The sequence below is a fragment of the Necator americanus genome, chromosome III (genome assembly GCF_031761385.1).
Source record: "Necator americanus strain Aroian chromosome III, whole genome shotgun sequence".
Taxonomy (NCBI): domain Eukaryota; kingdom Metazoa; phylum Nematoda; class Chromadorea; order Rhabditida; family Ancylostomatidae; genus Necator; species Necator americanus.
Window position 1 is genome coordinate 9,011,178 of NC_087373.1, and position 21,598 is coordinate 9,032,775.

Genomic DNA, 21,598 nt, shown 5'->3' on the forward strand with positions numbered 1-21,598 from the left:
CATCCACCACCATCATACACCGCTTGCAACTAATTATAACCATTACCCGTGGCTAGGTGCCCTTGGGCATCCACTATCCACTTAAAGGCATTACGCCACGAATCAGGAGTGGTACGGAATTCGGTGGAGTATTCGTATACGGGATTATTGAGAAAAGGGTGATTCCGTCCATTTCTTCCTAATTGCCGAAGAAAACGGCCCGGAAGATACGGCTTCGAGCGTTCCGGCACACTATTTTCCACAAGGAGTTCGATTGGAACGCGCCAGCCTTCGTAGCGCACGCGCTCATCTTCCGAGCCGTTTCTCACGGCAATTAGGAAGAAATGGACGGAATCACACCCCTCTCCATAATCTACTATCCCGTGTACAAATACTCCACTTGAAATCCACACCACCTGAGATTCGTGGTATGCTGCCTTTAAACATCGGGAGCCGCAACCACTGAGCCATCAGACAGGCCCGCCATCGATCCACCCTTGTTATGTCGTGTACTTATCTTTCCCATGTATTGTCAATATTAGGATACAATCCGCATGTAAAACCACTTGCACCACAGCGCACCCTCAAGCCACAGGGTTGGGAGATGAGATCAATGGGCAGCCCCGAGGCCCTGAAGGGGGAATAGGGGATGGGGATGGAGCCCTGGGCGCGAACCCGCAGGGTTCGGAGTGGCTAGGCCGCTATATAGTGGCTAGCCCAGGTCGAGCCTCTCCGGATCCGGGCAGTAGGCCTCAGTCCTACCCATCGATGCCTGCCGCACCTCTTTGAAGCGGACCCCAGGTACGACATACTATACTGAGGCGACAGTAGGCTATAGCAGGCGCATTTTATGCACTACCCACACCGTTTGCTATTAGATTAGATTTCTTTGCTTTTAATGTTTTAATAGCAGAAAACGAAACAAATAAGAACAAATTTATAGCATTGCTAATTCCAATGTTCACATATTGCTAGACACAGTAATGGCGACAAAAAAAACAAAAAGGAAAAAAATAAGAGCACCGGCACGTCTATCAATATGCACGTTAAACTTTGTGTCGCTGTATCACATTTGATGAACCAGTCATTCACACTGATTCATAGTACGTTTTTGCAAGATTCTCATGGAACCACAGTACGAGGGGAGTGTGACAATTCGGCTACAGAGGTAAATGAGAGTGTCGATGCGAGAATATGAATACCTGCTTTATAATTATTTGTTGCCTCAAGTATATGAACGATGAGTGGTGAGCCTAATAAGCTTTTTTTCCATTTAACCGTAAAATCCAAGGAAAAAAATTGGTTCACTCTATGTACACATTCAGCTCATATCCAACAAATTTCTTCCACCTAAATTTCAAATTCAAAGCAGATATATACTTTTCAAAAAAAAAGGTGAAGATTCGGAGTCGGTGTTTGACATCAGTGACGTCCAACTGTACATTGAAGATGAACAGAGAAAGATCTGCTCAAAAAAAAGTCAGTTCAGTTCAATTTGTTCATACTGACATTTGAAGTCGATTTTCGTCTCAATATCCGATCAACACTTCCAGAGCGTTCGCTATAAATATTAAGGATTCGTCATAAATACAAAGGGTTATGAGTATCAACCTACCAAGACATATTTTTATTGCCCGGATAGGAAACCGTAACAGAAGCGGAGAGAAGGCCTTTTGGCGGAAATATCCGATGAGGAGACGAAGGAGAAACGATTGGACTTGCACCGGAACAATTCGACGATGAAGCTCTACGTCGTTGTTGAGCGGTGGCCATCGCATCTCGAAGGCGGTACGATCGCAGCTAAATAAATAAACATATTAGGTGCACATGCACAAATATGCTCTATCGCCTTTCTACAAACACTGAAAAAAAACAACAACATAGAACTACAAAACTATAATCGGGCGAAATAAATGACAGATGGCTAGATCGTTGGGAAAAGAAGGAAACTCCATTATTGCCCTCCAAAGGCTGTTTATAATGAAGCGAGGTTTCATCCATTCGTAACTTCATTTTAGTACGATAAATCCTTTTGCATCTTTTGGTAAATATCATCAAAACGGCAAATAATACGTTGTTTGTGGATGTGTAAGTAATGTTTTGGGTATGTATAAATATTCTAAACATGAAAACCTGCCCAAAAATAAGGTAGCCACCCAAGCAGGCGCTCGCAATAAAACGAAATCGAAGTGGATTGATTGGAAGTGATTCGGCGTATGTCTTAACTCAACACTTTGTTACAAATAAATATATCTGAATGACTTGAAAAAACGATGGAGATTAAGTTAAAAAAACAAAAATAGCTGGAAATAGTCGTAAAAACAGCAGTAAATACAAATGAAAAAAATTAGTCATACGCGCGAGTTTTCAAAATATTTATAGTCAAGTTATCTGCAACTGCAACTATGTCCTTTTCTTCTCGAATTGTCATATAAAGGTGAACTCAAATATATAGAAGAAGAGGAAAAGACATAAATCCAAGTTAAATCTAAGCAAAAAAAACTACCAAAACAGAAAGAAGAGATTGATGAAGAAAAGAATGATTTGCACAAAAGATAGCTTCTAATGAAATAAGCAATAGAGGTTCTGAAGGAATCTACCACTGAGATGCTTACGAGAACGAACCTGACTGCTTAGGTGTGCCACTGTTTGATTACGATCGTTAAGTTCTGCACTGAGTTCACGAATACGATCCGCCTGAATCCAAGAGATATTCCAGAAGATTCTAGATATAGATAGACAAGAACTAAATCTCTCTAGTTCCGACAATTCTGTAGTAAGTTGCGATCGAAATTTAATGTTTTTAGAATATTGTTATTTTTAGAATATTTTTTTTAGAATAACTGAACTATATTGCAGAATAGTGCCTCGTAAGACATTGATTATCATATGAATCACAAATTATCAGAAATTATGAGTCATAAGCATTCATTTATCCATTCTGTGGCTATTAACCTCTTTGAAAAAACGAATTCCTCCCACTCCCTCCTTAAAGGCAGCATACCACGAATCTGAGGTGGTGCAGATTTCAGGTGGAGTATTCGTATACGGGATGGGAGACTACGGAGGGAGGGGTGATTCCGTCCATTTCTTCCTAATTGCCGTAAAAAACGGCCCGGAAGATACGGCTTCATTCGTTTTGGCGCACCATTTTGTACAAGAGGTTCGATTGGAGCGCGCCAGTCTTGTGCGGCGCCGTATCTTCCGGTCCGTTTTTTACGGCAATTAGCAAGAAATGGACGGAATCACCTCCTTCTCCGTAGTCTCCCATCCCGTATACGAATACTCCACCTGAAATCCGTACCACCTCAGATTCGTGGGGTGATGCCTTTAACTCATTGATGTCTCCACGACTTAACACTATTGTCAATAACAGGCTGTAAGAAAAATCTACATAGTTTCCAAACAAACAATAAAAAAAGGATAAATGCTGGCGTCAACGTTTCCCTTTTGATGCACCTACGCGTTTCACTGCAGTATAGTTTTTAAGGTTTATGAACGCGCGTCTGTCCTATATAAATGACTTGCTGAGGCTAACCGGCGTTTGAATGCAGCGTTTTATCCTCCGGACATGTCTGGAGTCAATTTATCGATCAAGGAAGGACAAAAGGCTTGGCTGGTACTAGGGCGGTTTCGAACCAACCGTGAAGTCGCAGCCAAACGTTTTATCAACGGCTCTACACTCGCTCCTATCTTCCAAAAAACTGAAAGAACCAAAAAAAAAGAGTGAGGAAGCAAAAAATTGGTCTCGTATGACTATCACAAAATTCTCCAGCGGGTCACGTCGGTGGCAACCCGGAAAACAGTTTGATCACACGCCACAGGCGTGAAATCCAAGCGGTCTTCAATGGATTATGTAAATATGATACTAGTGACTCAGTGGATCAACTTATGAGATCTACTATATACTAAATAGCATTAATTGTTAGCTTGATGAAACCCTTGTGGTGTTGAATTTAGATTCTTTCTATTTTTTTCTTCAGAAGTCAGAAGTAGGAAAAGCACCTGGATGTTGATCTGTTCCTGTAATTTCTCCACTGTTTCCGCGATTTTGTCTTCAACGTCAGTTGCATGTTGTTCCTTGTCTCGAATTTGCTAAATTTACGAGTATAAATATTAAAAAAATAACAAAAAATAAACAAATATTCCTTTCACTGAACTATTTATGTTCATTATTTGGAAGGTATCTACTTTAAAAACTAGACATCAGAAAAGTTTTTATCTAAGAAAAAAAAACTGTCGCAGATACAAAGAATTTCTGGTGGTGCAGGTTCGTTACTCATCGGATCTTGATAGGAAAAGAGAAATCCACCACGTTTCTATCCACGAAGGATAAGAAATGTTAAGCAACCACCCTTTTTGCGTACAAACAGCTCAATTCTTGGATTTTACGTGTGAAATTAGGCAAGTATCTCAACAACTGACTCCAACGACTTTCTCAGTTGGTAGAAAAAGTCCGGAGAACAAGGAAAAATTCTTATGGTATAATTTATTTACGTTACACTGAGGAATTTCAAAGTGAAAACCCATTATAATTCATCAAAGACACAAGAACTGAAAACTTACAACTAGAAAACAGAGCAAAATAAAGAAATTTTGAGAGTTAAAAGTTAGAAAAGGATAGAGATGAGAAAACGCTCCTGAGACTCTGACGAAGGCGACAACGCCGAAACATTAGCCGTAATAAAGTTTGTTAACAATCTTGCCTGTTGCTTAAATTTGACTATCGACAAGAGATGAAAAAAACCTACTCCCCTAAACTAAAACCTACTCGTTCTTAGAAATTCTCAGAAAGAAGAATATAGAAATAGAAAAAAATAGAGAATAAATACCTGTTCCAGCGCCCTTATTCGTTCCTCCTGCTGTTCGATTTTTGCCTCCATCTCTGAATGATCACACGGTGAATCGTCCGGGACATACAGTTGACGCTTTGCATCTGCAAACATATGCAAATCAATCGACATTTAATATGAATGACTTAGCGGGAATAGACCAAAACAATGCGGATGTATCCGGAAAAACATCATGCAACTCACGAAAAGGACAAATATTTCAGGGAAACGTGTACGATTTCCGTGGTTTTTATTCACATTTCCCGTCAAGAAACAGAAGGAGAGTAAGGGAATATTGAGGGGAAATTGTAATCGCGTCCTTGAGGAAAATATTAAGTACTTTTCCGTACATCCATAATCAAAGACACGGCTCATTAAATAGGTGTCACATACACTAAAAAAGGAGAAGTTTTCTGACTCACTGAAAATAAAAGGCTTATGGATTACCAGGAAAAGTAAGTGAAAAGTATTAGGGTCTGGCCGCATCCAATCGAAGCATCTATGTTATTTGATTTTTCTTTTGGTAAAAGATTATTTAATTAGAAAAATCATTATGGTTTTAGTATAGATTATTATTTATTTGCATAAATCTTCAAACAAGTTTATTTAACTGAAATGAAGGAATTTTGAAAGAGAGCAGCGTTAAAATCGTAGAATATCAGATAAACGCTTCACGAGAGACGCAGCTACAGTCAGCTGCAGTCTACAGCGCAGCTGTAGGCCAGGACAACAGATTCTGAACCTCCTTTTTCATTCTAAATTCTCCATTAAATCATGGAACAACTCGTTAGAAAAAGTGAAGGAAACGCAGGAAATATAGGCAGAAAAAAATCGAAAAAGCGTCAAGAATAACTAGTGTCTTTTATTGACCACTCTATATAAATTAAGTCCACTGTAAATATTTTCAGATAACCGAAAATCTATGTTATAATCTGAAAATAGAGCAGATATACGACTTTCTCGTTGCTATTTTCGTCTCGTAACTCATATAGAGGCCCTCCTGGATGCCATATCAAATTTCCGATAACATTTTTCTGTGCGATCGGAGAAACCAATGAGCCATGCCATGCGAAAAAACGCAGTATCATAGTTTTGGTTCATTGCACCCTGCGTATTCATAACTATGAGTCATCGTTATACTAGAAGAGATCCATATTGTTTAGTTTTAAGTTTCCCTTTGAGGCAGCGTTTGAGGCAGATTGACATAGTTGGGAAAGATTTGGGAAGATGCGAGAGTTCAGGGTGTAGATTACGAATATGAGCGTGGCATCACAGAATCCCCCCTAATCATCGTGAAAGAAGGCGTGGGAAACGGTATTTGTTCTTACAAGGTACGTGAGAACGTGTCATCTTTGTACATGTTTCGGTTCCATCAGCAGATTTTTCATTTTTTTCTACTCGAATAGACCATTGGCGAGGCGTGCACAAAAGAGGCGCGTTCTAACGTGCCTCGTAGGAACAAACGTGGTTTCCCACGCCGTTTCTTGGGACTATTAGGGAGAACTGAGCGGAACCACAATCATATTTGTAATCTACGATCCAAACTTTAACTTCTCCCCAGGTTTCCCTATGGCGTCATTTTTATGACACGAAGTAGCAAGATAAATCAAAAAGTGCATGTAATTGTTAGTTACCAACCTTTTAGGGAGCATAGCCCTTAACAATAGACACATACCTTTCAATTGATGTCCAAGACGTTCGATCTCCTTATGAAGACCACGCAACATCGTTGCCGTTTCGTTTTGGAGGAAGCTGATCTGTTCTCGTTCGTGTTTTCGCCACTGTTCGTCACGTTTTCGTATAGCTTCACGAAGCCGTAACTCAAGATCGGATTCGTACAAAAACTGCAACAAATACCACTATGTCCAAGATTTTCTCATTACACTACATACTCGAACAGAAAAAAAAGAACATGAAAAAAAGAGGTCTTGTAGAATAAGCCAGCGGTGAGGTTATTAATGAGATGTCGTTCCGTTAATCTTAAAGAAAATGAAATTCTATGAGGACGACTTGCAAGTGTGTACAACATACGAGAGGTTAGCAATTGTGTACCAGAAGCAGAAAAAATAGCGGAAGCACAAAAAAGAAACACTTTACTGCAAATATCTACTAAAAAACATAAGACGACAAAGTGCTTTTCGTGGATAAATCTATTGTGAATACGCTTGTTCGACTCCAACTCACAATTGTAGATTGTATTATATTAATTGTGTTATAAATGATAAATGATAAGTGACTTATACATTTTCATGCAAAATTACTCATTTTCGGATGAAAGGATCGGTTTTCCTAGCGCTGCCTCGAGCTGCCGACTACGCAGACGGAGTAGTGACTTTTTTCCGCTGCGTTACACCCACCCATTGCAAAAATAAAAGGACTAGAATGTTTCGAGGTAAGAAATGGCAGTTCCTTCACACTTGAGAAATACCTCCAGACGAAAATAAACGCAGGAATTTCCTAAGGAATTGATTAAGTTGATTAATTTGAAATTTTTAGAACTGATTAAATTTCCTAGTGATTTTTTCTTCAAACCAAGAATGTAATCTTCTAGAACACGTAGAAAGTAATTTAGTGAATGCGTTTACGCCTGGAAAGGTTTAGAAAAAAAAAGAACAAATGAAGGATATGTGGATTGTAGATCCATGTCATGGGATCGCATGGGGTAAATGAAGTGGGAAATACTGAGTAAATCTATGTTGGTAGTCTTTTTAATCTCAGTGTCTCTCAATTAATTTTTAGGAAACAACGAGAATTTGCACATCTTGTTTTATATTCAAAAAAACAATTATGAAAAACCTTCTTTAGTTTAACGGCATCACCCCACGAATCCGAGGTAGTACGGATTTCAGGTGGAGTATTCGTATACGGGATCGTAGATTATGGAGAGAAGGGTGATTCCGTCCATTTCTTCCATATTGCCGCAAGAAACGGCACGGAAAATACGGGTTCGAGCGTTCTGGCACGCTATTTTCTACAACGTGTTCGATTGGAGCGCGCCGGCCTTGTGCACGCGCCGCATCTTCCGAGCCGTTTTTTTTTTTTGCGGCAATTAGGAAGAAATGGACGGAATCACCCCACTCTCCATAATCTACGATTCCGTATACGTATAATTCTCCATCTGAAATCCGTACCACCTCAGATTCGCGGGGTGATGCCTTTAACAAGACATTTTGAATGATTGAAAGCTTGCAATCTATCTCCAGATATTTGATTTCAGTGAGGTTTACGAAATTGAAAGTTGTGGAATCTTAAAAAGACCAGGAGGTTATGTAATTATTTAAATAAGGTGGAAATCTTTCACTTCGCTCAACAAAATATCCGAGAAAAATGATTTTGCATTCTGACAACGATGAAACGTGCGAAATCCGCCGGCGAAGGCGATAAATCAGAAAATTGTTAGGCAGTTCAGAAAGAAACAGAAAATAAGAGAAAAAAAATAAAAAGTATACATTGTAAACGTTGTGGAAACTATGCAGTTATTATCAATATCTTGCATTCCTATTCTAAACTGAGAGAAAAAGTTTAGAAACTAAACTATATCCTAGCTCACCTAGGCAATGTAGTCCGCCAAAGTACGCCACTGCAGGTATGATTTTAAATAAAGGAGTCTAGGGTCGCTTTTCACGTTTTTTTTTTTGATTGATTGGATACATTTCACTGTTATAGTATTGGAAAAAATAAGGGTAGTCATCGTTTTTGTCGATTGAGACATCAGATTTCACCTTGTTCAGGTGATCCTAGACTTCGCGAGAACCTTGGTCAATTCTTAGTCGCTGACCTCATAAAATTTCATCACGGGCTGTCTTTAACGGCGATAACCGCAATGAGAGAGGGTCCCGTGGAGGTCTTGAGGATTGTCATGGTTGTATCAATTTGTAATCTCCGTCATCACCATCACCGCACACATTCCGCATCATAGTGGGAGAGATTAGAGAATAATGTAAAAATGAGATCATGTATGCCAAACTCTATGCATTGACAGTTAGAGGATCCTGACAGTTGCAGGATCACGCACGATCGGAGTATTTCCACTAAAATTGCAGAAAATGCATGTTTGAAACGAAATTGATGCAAGTTTCAAGTTCGAGAATAAATCCTAAACAATCCCCAATTGTGGTATTTATTATAATTTAAAGGACTTTGAATTGTTGTTAAAACCAATCCAGAATATGTGATAGTGATTAGGACTAACTGTAGATAGAAATAAAGAAAATTCCAATGTTTTCCTATTCTAAACTACATTACTGGCAAGGAAACCATAATAAACACGAGAAATTCGGCCGAATGGACAACGACAACTGTTTTGTTGGCGGATGTGTGGTCCGTCCATCATAGACGTGCGTCACGCAACTATCGGAGAGTGTTCCTTTATGAAAAAAAGGAAAGGATGTACACTACTGGATGAGAAAAACTGGAAAACTATCCTTTAGCAGCACAGGATACAACCTAATAAAATAATGAAACGTAATAAAATAGCGAAACATAGACAGGGGTTCTTAAAAAATATTAAAAAAAAAACAACTAGAATGAAATGTATAGATCTCATTCCTGAATTGTTCGGATTTTCGGGTTTTTTCCGTAATTTTCCTATAACTAATGTGATATCATATATTTAAGGGGAGGGGCAATATCAGAGTTTAAAATGGATCCACCGCAGTTTTCAGCGAAACAGCTCGTCAATGCATTTTTTTCTGGAAAACTGCCAAGTTTTCGCCCTCGTCACCTTTAGGAGGGTGACGCACATAGTGGGAAACGAGAAAAGTGTCAAAACGAATTCGAAGCCTTAGTCGAATGAATGAGTCCTCGTCATTCATCGATAGGGAAGCGAATTGAAAAAATGAGGTGTATTTTTTTCACTAAGTAAAATTCATTATTCTCGGTGACCATATAAAAAAACAAGGATAAATTAGAAGGAAAGGATCCGAAAACTATTGAAAATTGATGTCTTTTTTCAGATCACATACTGATCTTCCATCTATGAGAAATTTGTCGGACAACTGGACATCTGGATCTCGTATGAGCTCGTTACAGCATGATTTTATGTGCACGCGGACACATTATCTTGACAGAAAAAAATTCGGTCGCAGAGATCAACTGAGTCAAATGGCTTATGAAAGTGTCCCTTGTTTTCTCCGACCAACTGACCCGTTAAGATTGATATTCGGAAGTTTTGCGACTTTTTACTTGAACAAAAAGGTTATCCATAATATTTTGTCAGGTAGCGTTGCACAAATAGTAAATTGACACTTTTTTTATCGTTCATTTAATGTTTTTCTAGTAAACAACCCACTAATAGAAGGAAAAGGAAGAGGAACGGAAGGGAAGCGTAAACCGATGCATATAAATAATATTCATGTCAGCACAAAGTGTGAGGTTCATAAAAAAAATATGGTAGATCAGAGATCAGAGGACAAATAACAAGGGGAAGTTTCAGACCGATCAAATGTGGCCAAAATCAAGAACTGAGGAATTTCCTCTTTACATATGTGGGTCTGTGACAGAAAAATACGGAAAAAAATATGCCAATGGGGAAAAAATGTCGGAAAAGAAGAAGGATCGCTTTAGCTATGTGACTGGAATGTTACATGGAATAGTTTTCCAAAGAGCTGACATAAATAATTTTTGGAGACAAATTAGTGGAATTTCTTATGGATTTCCCTCCCTCGATCTGCTGGTTCCTTGGATCTGTGTGTGAAAGACATATGGTTTAAAGGAAAAAACAAGTTTTGCTGATTTTCCCACACGTGGCTATGTGGATTCATGTGATTTATTGAGGAATAGGTCTGGAAAGCTGGCAGGTGTACCATGTGGTAAGATCACGAGTACCAACCGATTCGCCTCCTGAAATTGACCTCAACGAGCACAAGGGATACGCGTGCGTTTGCGTGTGAGTGTGGTGTGTGTATGAGTCGTCGGCACCACTAAATCCCCTTATTCCCCGCTTTGTTTACGAGCTACGGACAACGTTGTCCAATTCCCCCTCTCAAAAACACCTATGACGAGTGGTTCAAGTTACGAAAAATGACACCTCACATAGCCTTTGACGGATCTTCGTACTATGGTCGGTGACAACCTTGAAAGGGAGTAGGCGAGCAGCACGGAATGCGTTTCCATTGCGTCAGAGTGAGGAGAAAAAGAAAGGAAATGCGTCGAAAGCAAGGAAGCTGGGCGACGGACAACATTATTACTGCAGCTCTGCCGTCCTCGGAAAACGCCGGCCGAACATGATGAAGCCGAATCAGCAACACGATGCGATCTTTCGAAAATTCGTCTAACTGCCAACTGATTGGATTTGCCCGCAGTTGAGCATAGTGTAAGCAAAAATTAGAGGGAAATTGATAGAGAAGATCGGATCTGGAATTGCATCCCTTCGAGAGTAAATAAACAATGTTTTGAGTGTGCTGTGAAAGAAAAAAAAACCTGCTAGGAGTTGTTTGTTGAAGCTGATCCGGAAAAGAAAATTTGCTCTACCCGTTGAATTATTGCATCCCCTGATACAAGACAATATTACTGAATTAGAGATTATCCCTCCGTGAAAAAATCGAAATGGTCTTGCTAAAAAAAGAATCAGGATCCAGAAGACTTCCAGAAAACCAGCGATGATTTCTGGTTACTTAGACTATTAAGGTCGATCAACAAAAAATGTATCTGCTGGATGTTTCATTTAAAAGCCGAATATCTCCTTATATTTAGGTTATAGCAAAAATATGCGTTCAAAAAATGATCGGACAAACTGGCTGAATGTTTTCGTTAATATTAAAGGTTAAAATTCAGCTGCACATCGAAAAAAGGAGTGCCCATAAGCGGAAAAAGTGCTGGCTGTTGAAAAATGAAAAACTGTCCCCTTGCAGATTTTTTCTTCCATTTTTATACGACGAAAAAAAATGTGGTAGAAGGTGCCAGAGACGATTAAAGAGGGAAAATTAGAAAGGTGGAGGTCCATATGTACGTACCAAAATAAACTCTACAATACAACATAATTTCCAACATAAAATCTTTATTTTTGCTGGAAAGTTCTCTAAATTTGAAAAAAAAAACCTTAGCGGTCCCTATGAAGGACTTTCAGCAGCTTGAAATTGCTTACCACAAGTATCCAGAAATACCGTATCCCGGCAGAAATTCACCTCTTTCGAGTTTTTCCACTAGAAAAAGATGAAATAACTTCAGCAGCAGCTACAGCAACGCCATCAGGAAACAAGATCTACAGGAAATGCCAGCTACAGAAAAAGCTACCAACGTGGATCTCTGCGCGAAGAAAGTTTCCGAAGAAATTAACTGAATGGACTATACGAAACGTAATCCTAACTTTAAGAGAAACAAGATCCCTCTGCTTGCAAAAAAGGAGTACAATTCAGTTGCAAAGCAGTAAAAAAAAACCAAGTTCTTCTGCACAGAATTACACAAATGTAAGTTACTCTCAGTCAGTAGAAAGGTTTTGTAGAAAGGAGAAAAAAACATTTGCTGCCCTGCGTGAAATATCGCACTCTGCTGAACTTTCCGAGAAAAAAGATTTTTTTTTCACTCAGAAAAATGTCAACGGGAAGTTCTAAGTAATTGCTGGAGGAGAGTAGCAGAGGATTATCCACGTATTTTTTCCCCACATAGATCTGAACTTTGCCGAAATGGAGAAGTAAAAGAAACGGGTGAAAAAAACAAATAAAAAACAACGAGGTAGTGTTTTTAGCAGAACAAATCTATTATAACATAACAAACACAAAAAACAGTATAAACAGTCAACAATTACACATATGTGGTCATCTAAAGTGACTTGAGATAGTTTATGGCTTTTAAAAAAGTTTTTTTTTTCTGAAATGGTATCCAGTGATCGGTATGCAACTCAAACAATCCTTATATAAACTTTATGTAAGCAAGCAAACTTGAAGATTTTTTGAGGGCACAAGCTGACTTCTGAAGGAAAAAAATTTGTCTGTAATCAAAGAAGAAGGCGATGCACACATGTGTTACATACAGTTCTGTCTCATTTGCTCCCTCGGACATTCTCAGGACTTTGTCGAGAAGAACGTGATTCTCCAGCAGCTGACAATCCACACAAACAGCTCCCTTTGCGTATGTCCCTAATCCCTTCTTATACTTCTAAAGTGCTTATACTTCTTCGAAAGTGCTAAGCTTGTTGTACTTCTGCGCGAATAATGAAATGTGATACAGATGAAAAGTGTAGGCTTCGCTTGTTTTTCGTGGCTTCACATCGACTTTCTTGAACTATGGGAAAAACGTTATATTACAGGAAAAAACCTATTCCAGCCAATATATTTTTATTGTCTTTATTATATTTTCATCATCTTAAAGGTATCACCCCACGAATCTGAGGTGATACGGATTTCCGGTGGAGTATTCGTATACGAGATTGTAGATTATGGAGAGAAGGGCGATGCCGTCTATTTCTTCCTAATTGCCGTAAAAAACGGCCCGGAAAAGCGGTTTCGAGCGATCCGGCGTGCCATTTCCCACAACGAGTTCGATTGGAGCGCGCCAGCCTTGTGCACGCACCTCATCTTCCGGCACGTTTTTTACGGGAATTAGGAAGAAATGGAAAGAATTACCGTACTCATAATAATCTACGTTCCCGTGTACGAATACTCCACCTGAAATCCGTACCACCTCGTGGGGTAATGCTTTTAAGTAGGCTTAAACTGCATTTTTCCTCCATGTTTTAGTGAGTCAACGGTTAGGTGATAAATCCTGAATTATTAACTTTCTCATAGGCTCTTGCTCAATTCTCAAAAAAACTTTGACAAGTAGGAATAGAAGAGACGACACACCGTTGAAATAATTAGTAATATTTCAATGGGCGGGTGTAGCGCAGTTGGTTCGTATATATAACAAGTGTGGTAACTGATCGAGGCACTACAAAATAACTGTGCCTAAGAAGTCTTTAATAAAAAAAAGTCTTTGATCAGGGGAAATTCTATTTAGTTTCTCCTTTTTAAGTTCTTTTTGAGTTCTACACTTTGTTTCACTTAATTACGAAATTCTGTTCGTTTCTTAAAGGTTGCCTGCTTCGTCAGTGAGTTCATTCCACAAATAAATAAATAAATAAGTAGAAAATCCTAAAAAATGAATGAGATGATGTGAGAATTGCTCCACAGCACTCCTCTTGATAATTTCCACCTTATACACGCGATGAAACAATTTTTTATGGATACTTCAGTTCTAGTTACATGCGATGCCTTTTAAAATCAGTACATCAGGAAATTAACGATAATGTGGTATATATTTCGGATACGGGGGGTATTTGTGCAATATGAGCGCGATCACACTCAGTTCGCGCTAGGAATCCAAAAAATGCATGTGAAATGCTTGTGAAACCTTCTACGATTCCTTCTCCCCAACGATGCAACCTATTACAGGTAATAGAAAAAAGGGATCTGCGACGTGTTTATCGCGCAAGTAGGCAGCCTTTTTGAAGTTATAATAGGTGGGTTGCGGAGAGTGAACGATAACGGAGATGCTCGTGTTCTAGCGCGTTATATGGTGCATCGTAGGGAAGACGGAATCACACAGACGACTTTTTCTGGACTAGTAGGGAAAACTAAGCGTGGCTACGCTCATGCTCGTTCAGTAAACCCTAAATTTTATCCTTGATTATATATTAGTGGGCGGGTGTGGCGCAGTCGGTTACAGGTCCGTTGTAGCCACACGGTCGAGGGTTCGAAACCGCCCTAGTGCAAACCAAGAATTTCATCCCTCTGGGGTCAATAAATTGGTATCAGACTTGTCTGGGAAGATAAAAACACTGAGTGGATCATCGGCTGGTCCCCGCAGGTCATTGTATAGGCCAACACACGTTCCAAAACTTCAACTATTACGAATTCCAGTAAAACGCGTTGGAGCATCCCAAGTGGATTGATACGTCAGAACGTCTTTATCCTTTATCCTTTTTATACATTAGTAACGAGTTATGAAAAAAGTTGAGAAGAGGAAAAAAAGTTAGGAAAAAGCGAGAAAAATAGACTAAACTGTTTAGTGGACTTAGGTTGACGGTAGGAGAAGAAGCGAAAACGCGCGCAACATGAAGGATTAAGAATTAGCTAAGCTCTGCAAAATTTTTTTAGTTTCGAACTTAAAATAATAGTATAATAACAGTAGTATAAATAACAACAACTAAATAACAAATAATAATAACAGTAATACAAATGTGTAATGAATATTATGTTGGATAACAAACTTTACACAATGAGATAAACAGGATAGGTCGCATGGATTTGGAGAGATGAGAAATGAGGTCGAGATAAGGAATCTTAAATGTAAAACTAACTTTATTCGTTTGCGTCTGTTGATTTCTACTCGATGGTGGCGGTGCCTGTTGCAACTCGTTCGATGATGATGATGAAGCTTCCATATCGTTAGGATGAGGAACTTTGAAGGCAAGATTTTCTGAATAAAAACTCAGATCAAAACCGTATACGCAAAAGTGTGACTTCATAATTTTTTTGCTATCCTAACATATCCCCAACATCTCATTCACCTCCGTCAATCCCTGACCCCTTTGGTTGTTAACAGTCGAATATTTCTATGCGCGGAAAAATATTTCCTTGAGTACTTGTCACGGAATTTTTGGTTGTCGTCGATTTCTCTACCTCCTATCTACCGACCACTCAATTAAGAGTCAACAGAGTGAAAAGGGTAATTCTCGTGCGCCGATGTCAATGGATCTGAATGTTTACCTATGACTCACACAGTTTTCTGCCCTTCCCTTTAAAAAAGCTCTTTTCAGCAAACTCGATGACACATAGGTATTTTATACCACGAAATTCGAAAAAAGACCATAAAATTTACAGTATGACTGAAGAAAAGTTTTCAAATTTCAACATTTGTTTCTTGACCACTCGCTTTTACCGTTTTCGCCTTAATTCTTTTACTTCCTTTTATTTTATTCTTTTTTTCATTATTTTGTTTTATTCTTACTTCTAGAAAAAATCGACAGAAGCGCGGTTGATCACGAAATGAATTTCAGAAGTAAAAATTAAGTGGAAGATTATGATTTTATAAAGGATCAAAGTATTAGAAATAATAAATACTAACCTTTAAATTTTTAAATATTATCAAAACACTTTCCAGTAAATATCAATCCGTTTCGGTTACGTCAAATTTGGTTGATTTTAGCAGCGAGGTTTTTGAAACAATGAAATCCAGAACAATTATAACACTGGCGCATGTTTTGTTTTGTTACAGCATGAAATAATCCAAGCAAGTAATTTGTAACCTAATAGATAATTACGCGGTGATTTTGCAGTTTAGTTTTTATGAAAATTCGAATCCAGCTAAAAATAACAATCCTGATGTTAATGAGGAAATCCATGCCCAACAAGCAGTGAATAACAATGCCTCTTCCAGCTGTCTTTTTGTGTTGGTGTGCCCTTTGAACAAACAGAAGAACAGGAAGAACAGAAGAAAAAGAAGAAAAAGAAGAAAAACGAATTGTACATCTTTACACAATGTCAATACTGATAATTGTATGGAATTCGAACAAAAAAGTCCGAATTTTTGTCTGCTTTAAAAAAAGTTTCAAAGAAAAATGCATTAAATTGCTGAGTCTCTTTGAAAGTTATCAAATTTAAAGACCACCGACGAAAATCCCTGTGATGGAGTGATATTTGAGAAAGGAAGGATAGTGATGGTATTTTTTCTAAAATGGTTTTGCATCTATTAGAATGAATTGGAAGTTGAAATTGCTACATTTTTGAAAAATTCCCTGTAGAATAGTTTTCAATTATATCATTATTTTTTTTTTGCAAAAAATAATTTACCATTACATTTCTTTTGTATTCATACGATGTTCGATAATATAGAGAATAAAAGATGGACAAAAACTATCAAACCTTGTTTCCTTAACACCCACAATTTTGATCTGAGAGTTCCAGTATCTCAAAAAAAAAAGAAACGTATGTTGATTTACAGTAATGATAATATTTATAGAAAAGTACAAATTGTGAACAAATGGTAAACATTGTGAATAACAACATTTATTTGCATAACTTCGTTACTTTGGGACCCAATATTATTTCTTGCACTTAGGTACGGTATACGTTCAACTTCACTTCACCACTCTCTTCATGTGTAGAACTGTGTGGGACCCAAAGTGCTCGCACCATGGACTAGTAACGCCAGTAATCCTGCACTCAAAGGGTTGAAGTGCTCCAAGAAAAAGTTGTTCGAAGACATATGAACGATTCGATAACGTTCAATTTAAATACATTCTAATTTTATTTCATCTAAAAAGATAGCATTTATTTAGTAATTCCTCAACTTATTCATTTATTTATTTTTATCCACTCATTCTTCGTTCTTCCATTCGTTCATCCACTCATCCAAAAACATAAATTCATTCACTTATTTATCTATTGATTTATTCACTAACTCTTCGTTCGTTTGCACATTCTTTCATCTATCTTCATTCATATTCCATTCATCCGTCCGTTCCATCCTTTCTCCTATTTATCATTATTATTTTCATTGGAAAAAATAATGAAATATATGGTAATAAAAATGTGCAAAAAAATAAAATAATAGATATGTATATAATATATTATATTATATATAATAATAATGGGAGGTTAGAAAGAAGTGCAAAGGAAAAGGTTGTGACTTGGTACAATCATCTTTATAGTCCTCGATAAACGTTCTCAAACTCAGGCGGTTAGACTCGTTTATAGGCAAACAATGACTTTTCTTTATTTCACTAACTCTTCTTTACTTCTCACGATGACTTTTCACTGTGGTCGTCCTATCGAAAGTTCGGGACATCGTTTTCATGAAGGGAGATCCTCGTGATTCTCGGATTCCTCGTAATTGCACAAATCCTGTACCAGTTGTTAGCGACGCGAATAAATGAACAAATGTGGCCGGAACGGTAAGTGGTCAGCACTATGTGAGAGCAGTCAATGGTTCGATACTTCCCAAGTTGAGAGAAGCGTTTTGCTTTTTTGAGATCGATAAATTCGTATCAAATTTGTCTGGAAGATGAAGAACGTGGATGCAGTGGTGCAGCGGTTCGCCGCCATAACTCATAGCCCGAGCGGTAGCACTATTCATCATCAGACAAATCCAAAATTCTCATATGAATAGAAATTCATTGCGCGGTCAGGTCCCGAAGGCAAAGCATCATCCTTAAGTATTTTGTCATTTATTTTTTTTTTTTGTTACCATTTTCTACTATTACTCCTTTACAAAGTTAGGGATTTTCACGCGTGCACAAGATATCTTACGCCAACCGAAAAGCAGATCCAGAAAAACTGGGAGAAACTTAAGATTTATGGAAAGAAAAACGTTTGTCACTTTTGCAAAGTTTCAAAAGTGTATGGTGTAACAGACGTTTAAACGTCAAGCTAGTCTGAAATGGCCGCCTAAGACGTTTTTTATGGATAAGCTGGGTTGAAATGCGAGTTTTCAGTTTAAAGAAAACAGCTAAAAAAAAACGACGATCATAAAAAGTAACGGCTACTCATGGCCTCCATTTCAATTGTTCACTGCTGCTTTTTCATTTTATGCACATGAAAATATTTATGCGCTTATTTTAATGATTTTAATGAAAAAAAATTAAAATAATAGCTTTAAAACCTTCAATAAAAGCTTGATAAAATACTCATACAGAGAACGGTTTTTGCTATAAAATAGTCAATAATAAAATAAAATTGTGTTGATAGAAGTGTCAAATAGAATCATGTGACTATTAAGACTTGTTACAATCACCAATTCCTATTACAACCACTATCTCTCATGTATGAAGAAACAATCAACGGGGTCACAATAAATCTTTCGTTTTTTTCCGTAACGCACGAATCAATCTCATCCGTTTTTTTTTTTTTCTCTGCTGTCCATAAGAGCTCGACGGAGAACGGTGGATACTTCATACGGAAACGTGGCAAATTCTATCCTTAGCAATTCCTCACCATAACCTGTCTTGCTATTTTTATATCTATTTTTTTACCTATTTTTTATATCTATCATGTATATTTTAGCGTATTTCTCCCCTGTCGCTAATGCACTCAATCAAATCCTTAGTACTGAGAAAAAATTCTGATCAGCTACGTGGGCTATGACTTCGGCAACTCATTCATTCCCGGATTAAAAGATCCTGAATTCTTCGAAGTGTTCTCCAGTGACGGCTTACAAGAAGAATAATCAAGAAAATCAGGAATGTCGGGAAAAGAAAGATCAAAAAATCAAAAATAATTGTCGTATCTTTCTGAAAAGTCAAAAAGAAAAGACAGAGTCAGAAAAAAAGAGTGTTGATATCACAGATAGCAAAGTATCGAAATTTCAGCTGGATCTAATCGAGACGGGTGAGAGATCGGAAAGGATCAGATTCCTACTTCCAGACCTAACTTCTTCAAATATAAAATTAGCAAGTTAAGGAAAAGGTTTCCTGAAGGCGTTCGGGGGCTGAAAACGCTTATTCGGAAAAAAGAACCATTTTAAAAGCAATTACACATTTTAACTGTTTTTTTTTTGCCTCTTGCTCAATCTTAAAATGTTTCCTCATTTTAATCGCTGACTTTACTTTCAAATGAAAATAAAGAAGAAATTTTTTTTAAAAAAAAGAAGGATGACATCAAGTAGGAAAAGCATAAAAGATTAGAGAGTACATATACTTTTCCTGGGTGAAACAGTTCGGGGCTAGAGAGCAAAATAATTTTCGGCTGAAACAACCCGTTCATGCATAAATACATATAGTGACACAATAAAATGGACTTCTATTGATTTTTTAGTTGGAGGATGTGAACATTTGATGAAGATCGAGTAGAATATATGAATTATAACTAAATATTACCAACCTGGTGGTGGTCGATTCACTGCCAAACCGGTAGACATCCTTCGTTCTGAAAACAACAGGCGTATAAATGAAAAATTTGTATTCACAGCTATAAATATCATTTTTAAATATGCGACGCGGTAATGTATATGTAATTAGAATATGTAGTTACGAAAAACACCGGAAACGTTTTTAACGATGCAAAGGTGTATCCACAAGGAGAAAGAAAAGGCAATGAGCGTTCCGGGGACAGAACAGCAAATATTGGAAGACAATTAATCGCGGATTCGTATTCGGAAGCGAGAAAATGATGGCCGAAACAATCGGGCGCCTGTGGACGGACCACAAGAAAAATGATCGGCCAATATCTCTTTTATCCGCGCTGGACGCGGATCTAGCTCCAGACGCACTGAGCCGCTTAAAAAACAACACGTGAATGAACTAGATACGCGAAAGAAACAGCTGATCCGAGGAATTTATTCTTCGTTGTCGGATCAGATCGTGATCGTTGATGACCGGAAGTGCAATCGTCCCCGCAGTGTCGCATGACGTAAGAATGTCGTGAAATTTTCGGATCAAATGTGAATAACATTAGAACAGCAGCCAGAATCTCATGGATCTTATGATCGAGCGGAGGAGACACAAGTGATGAAGAATTTCTGATGGATTTTTTTTTCTCACCGTTTCGGTGTCACCGCAAACCTGCTGCGACTATGTCATAGAGAAGAGAAGGAGCACAACGACGAATGAACAAAGAACTCTTCTTATCTCTGGAATAGCTGTTTCATAACCAATGAAACGAGGGAAAAAAACGGATTGATATGACTAAAATTAGAAGTTCGAGTGTTGTGTCATCTGACTGTGACCAGAGAATTTTCTGGAAAAACAGCACCAGAAACGTTATCATTTGACAAGATAACCGCTTTAGAAAAACTCTTTTAACCGCTTTTGACCGATAACCGCTTTTGCCAGAACCGCTGGGAAAAACCACGTACAGAAAGTCTAGAAAATCATGGATCATAAAAAAAAAGCTGATGACCAGGTAACGGATCCGAGAAAAAAAAAACCTCTGACTTCTAATTTATTACTTCTATTATTATTTCTACTAGCGAGTAAAAAGCATCCATGGTGACGGAAGAAATTGTTTAAGAATCGTGAGGATTGTTTTTAGATGAGATTTCCGCCTCCCGCTACTTTTTCACGATCCGTTCCAGTTCCTCTTCAGCTTTGTTCACTTCGAACACGTTCATTTTTAAAGGAACAACGATAAATTCTCACCAGTTCCGCTTTGAAATTTTCTTTGCGATATTTCAGTCAACACCATGCATAAATCATAGAAATTTGGAAAAATTCCCCATCCAGGATCGTTTAGCAAGAAGAGGACGCATTTAAGGAGAATTCGCTTTACCTCTGCCTAGGGAAGTGATTTTATAACACTTGAGCTTTATAGATTCAGAAAAAAAAGCCATTAGAAGAAAAAAAAAACGCCACGCCAGCTAAGGGAACCGCGTATAGAAAGCAGAAAATCTGTGAAATATCAGAAAAAAAACCCTGATGACCAGAGGTAACAGAATCCAGAAAAAAAACCTTCTACCATCACGCAAAGTACTGCTGAAAGTTCCATTGCCGTGTGCAAACGATTTTTGCAGAATAAACGTGATCATCCTACAATGCAGTGCAAATGACATTTATCGGGGTGGGCCCCTTCCAGAATGTAATTTTCGCGAGCAAAGAGCCTACATACAGTAGTGAGTCATGCACAGGAAACGAGAGAGAGGGGGAAAAAGAGAGAGAGAGGGAGAGGACTATGCCATAAATGTTTCATGTTGAAACGAGCGAAGAGGGGAGTGATCACCGAAAAATCCAGTACTACGCTGCTGTGAACCATAAAGAAATTGAAGGAACGGGGAAAAAATAAAAATATATAGAACAACAACATAATTTTCAATAATATAATAAAAATACAACAAAAATAGGATGAGAACAATAGAAAATGCAGTAGTTACAGAGAATT

At 38.0% G+C, this 21,598-nt stretch overlaps 1 protein-coding gene across 2 annotated transcripts; it reads right to left on the reverse strand.

The window, feature by feature from the left end:
- Positions 1 to 1,464: 1,464 nt before the first annotated feature.
- RB195_009035 (uncharacterized protein) lies at positions 1,465 to 21,248 on the reverse strand (the record flags this gene model as incomplete). Of its 2 annotated transcripts, XM_064195843.1 has the most annotated exons (10): positions 1,509 to 1,540; positions 1,595 to 1,779; positions 2,117 to 2,199; positions 2,605 to 2,676; positions 3,985 to 4,074; positions 4,812 to 4,915; positions 6,487 to 6,655; positions 15,088 to 15,206; positions 19,607 to 19,651; positions 21,179 to 21,248. In XM_064195843.1, the coding sequence occupies 10 exons, from the start codon at positions 21,246 to 21,248 to the stop codon at positions 1,509 to 1,511; spliced, it is 969 nt and encodes a 322-aa protein (XP_064046988.1). The 2 variants fall into 2 exon arrangements, with proteins under 2 accessions (XP_064046987.1, XP_064046988.1); XM_064195842.1 differs by lacking the exon at positions 2,117 to 2,199 and having other exon boundaries at positions 1,465 to 1,540.
- Between the last annotated feature and the right edge of the window lie 350 nt (positions 21,249 to 21,598).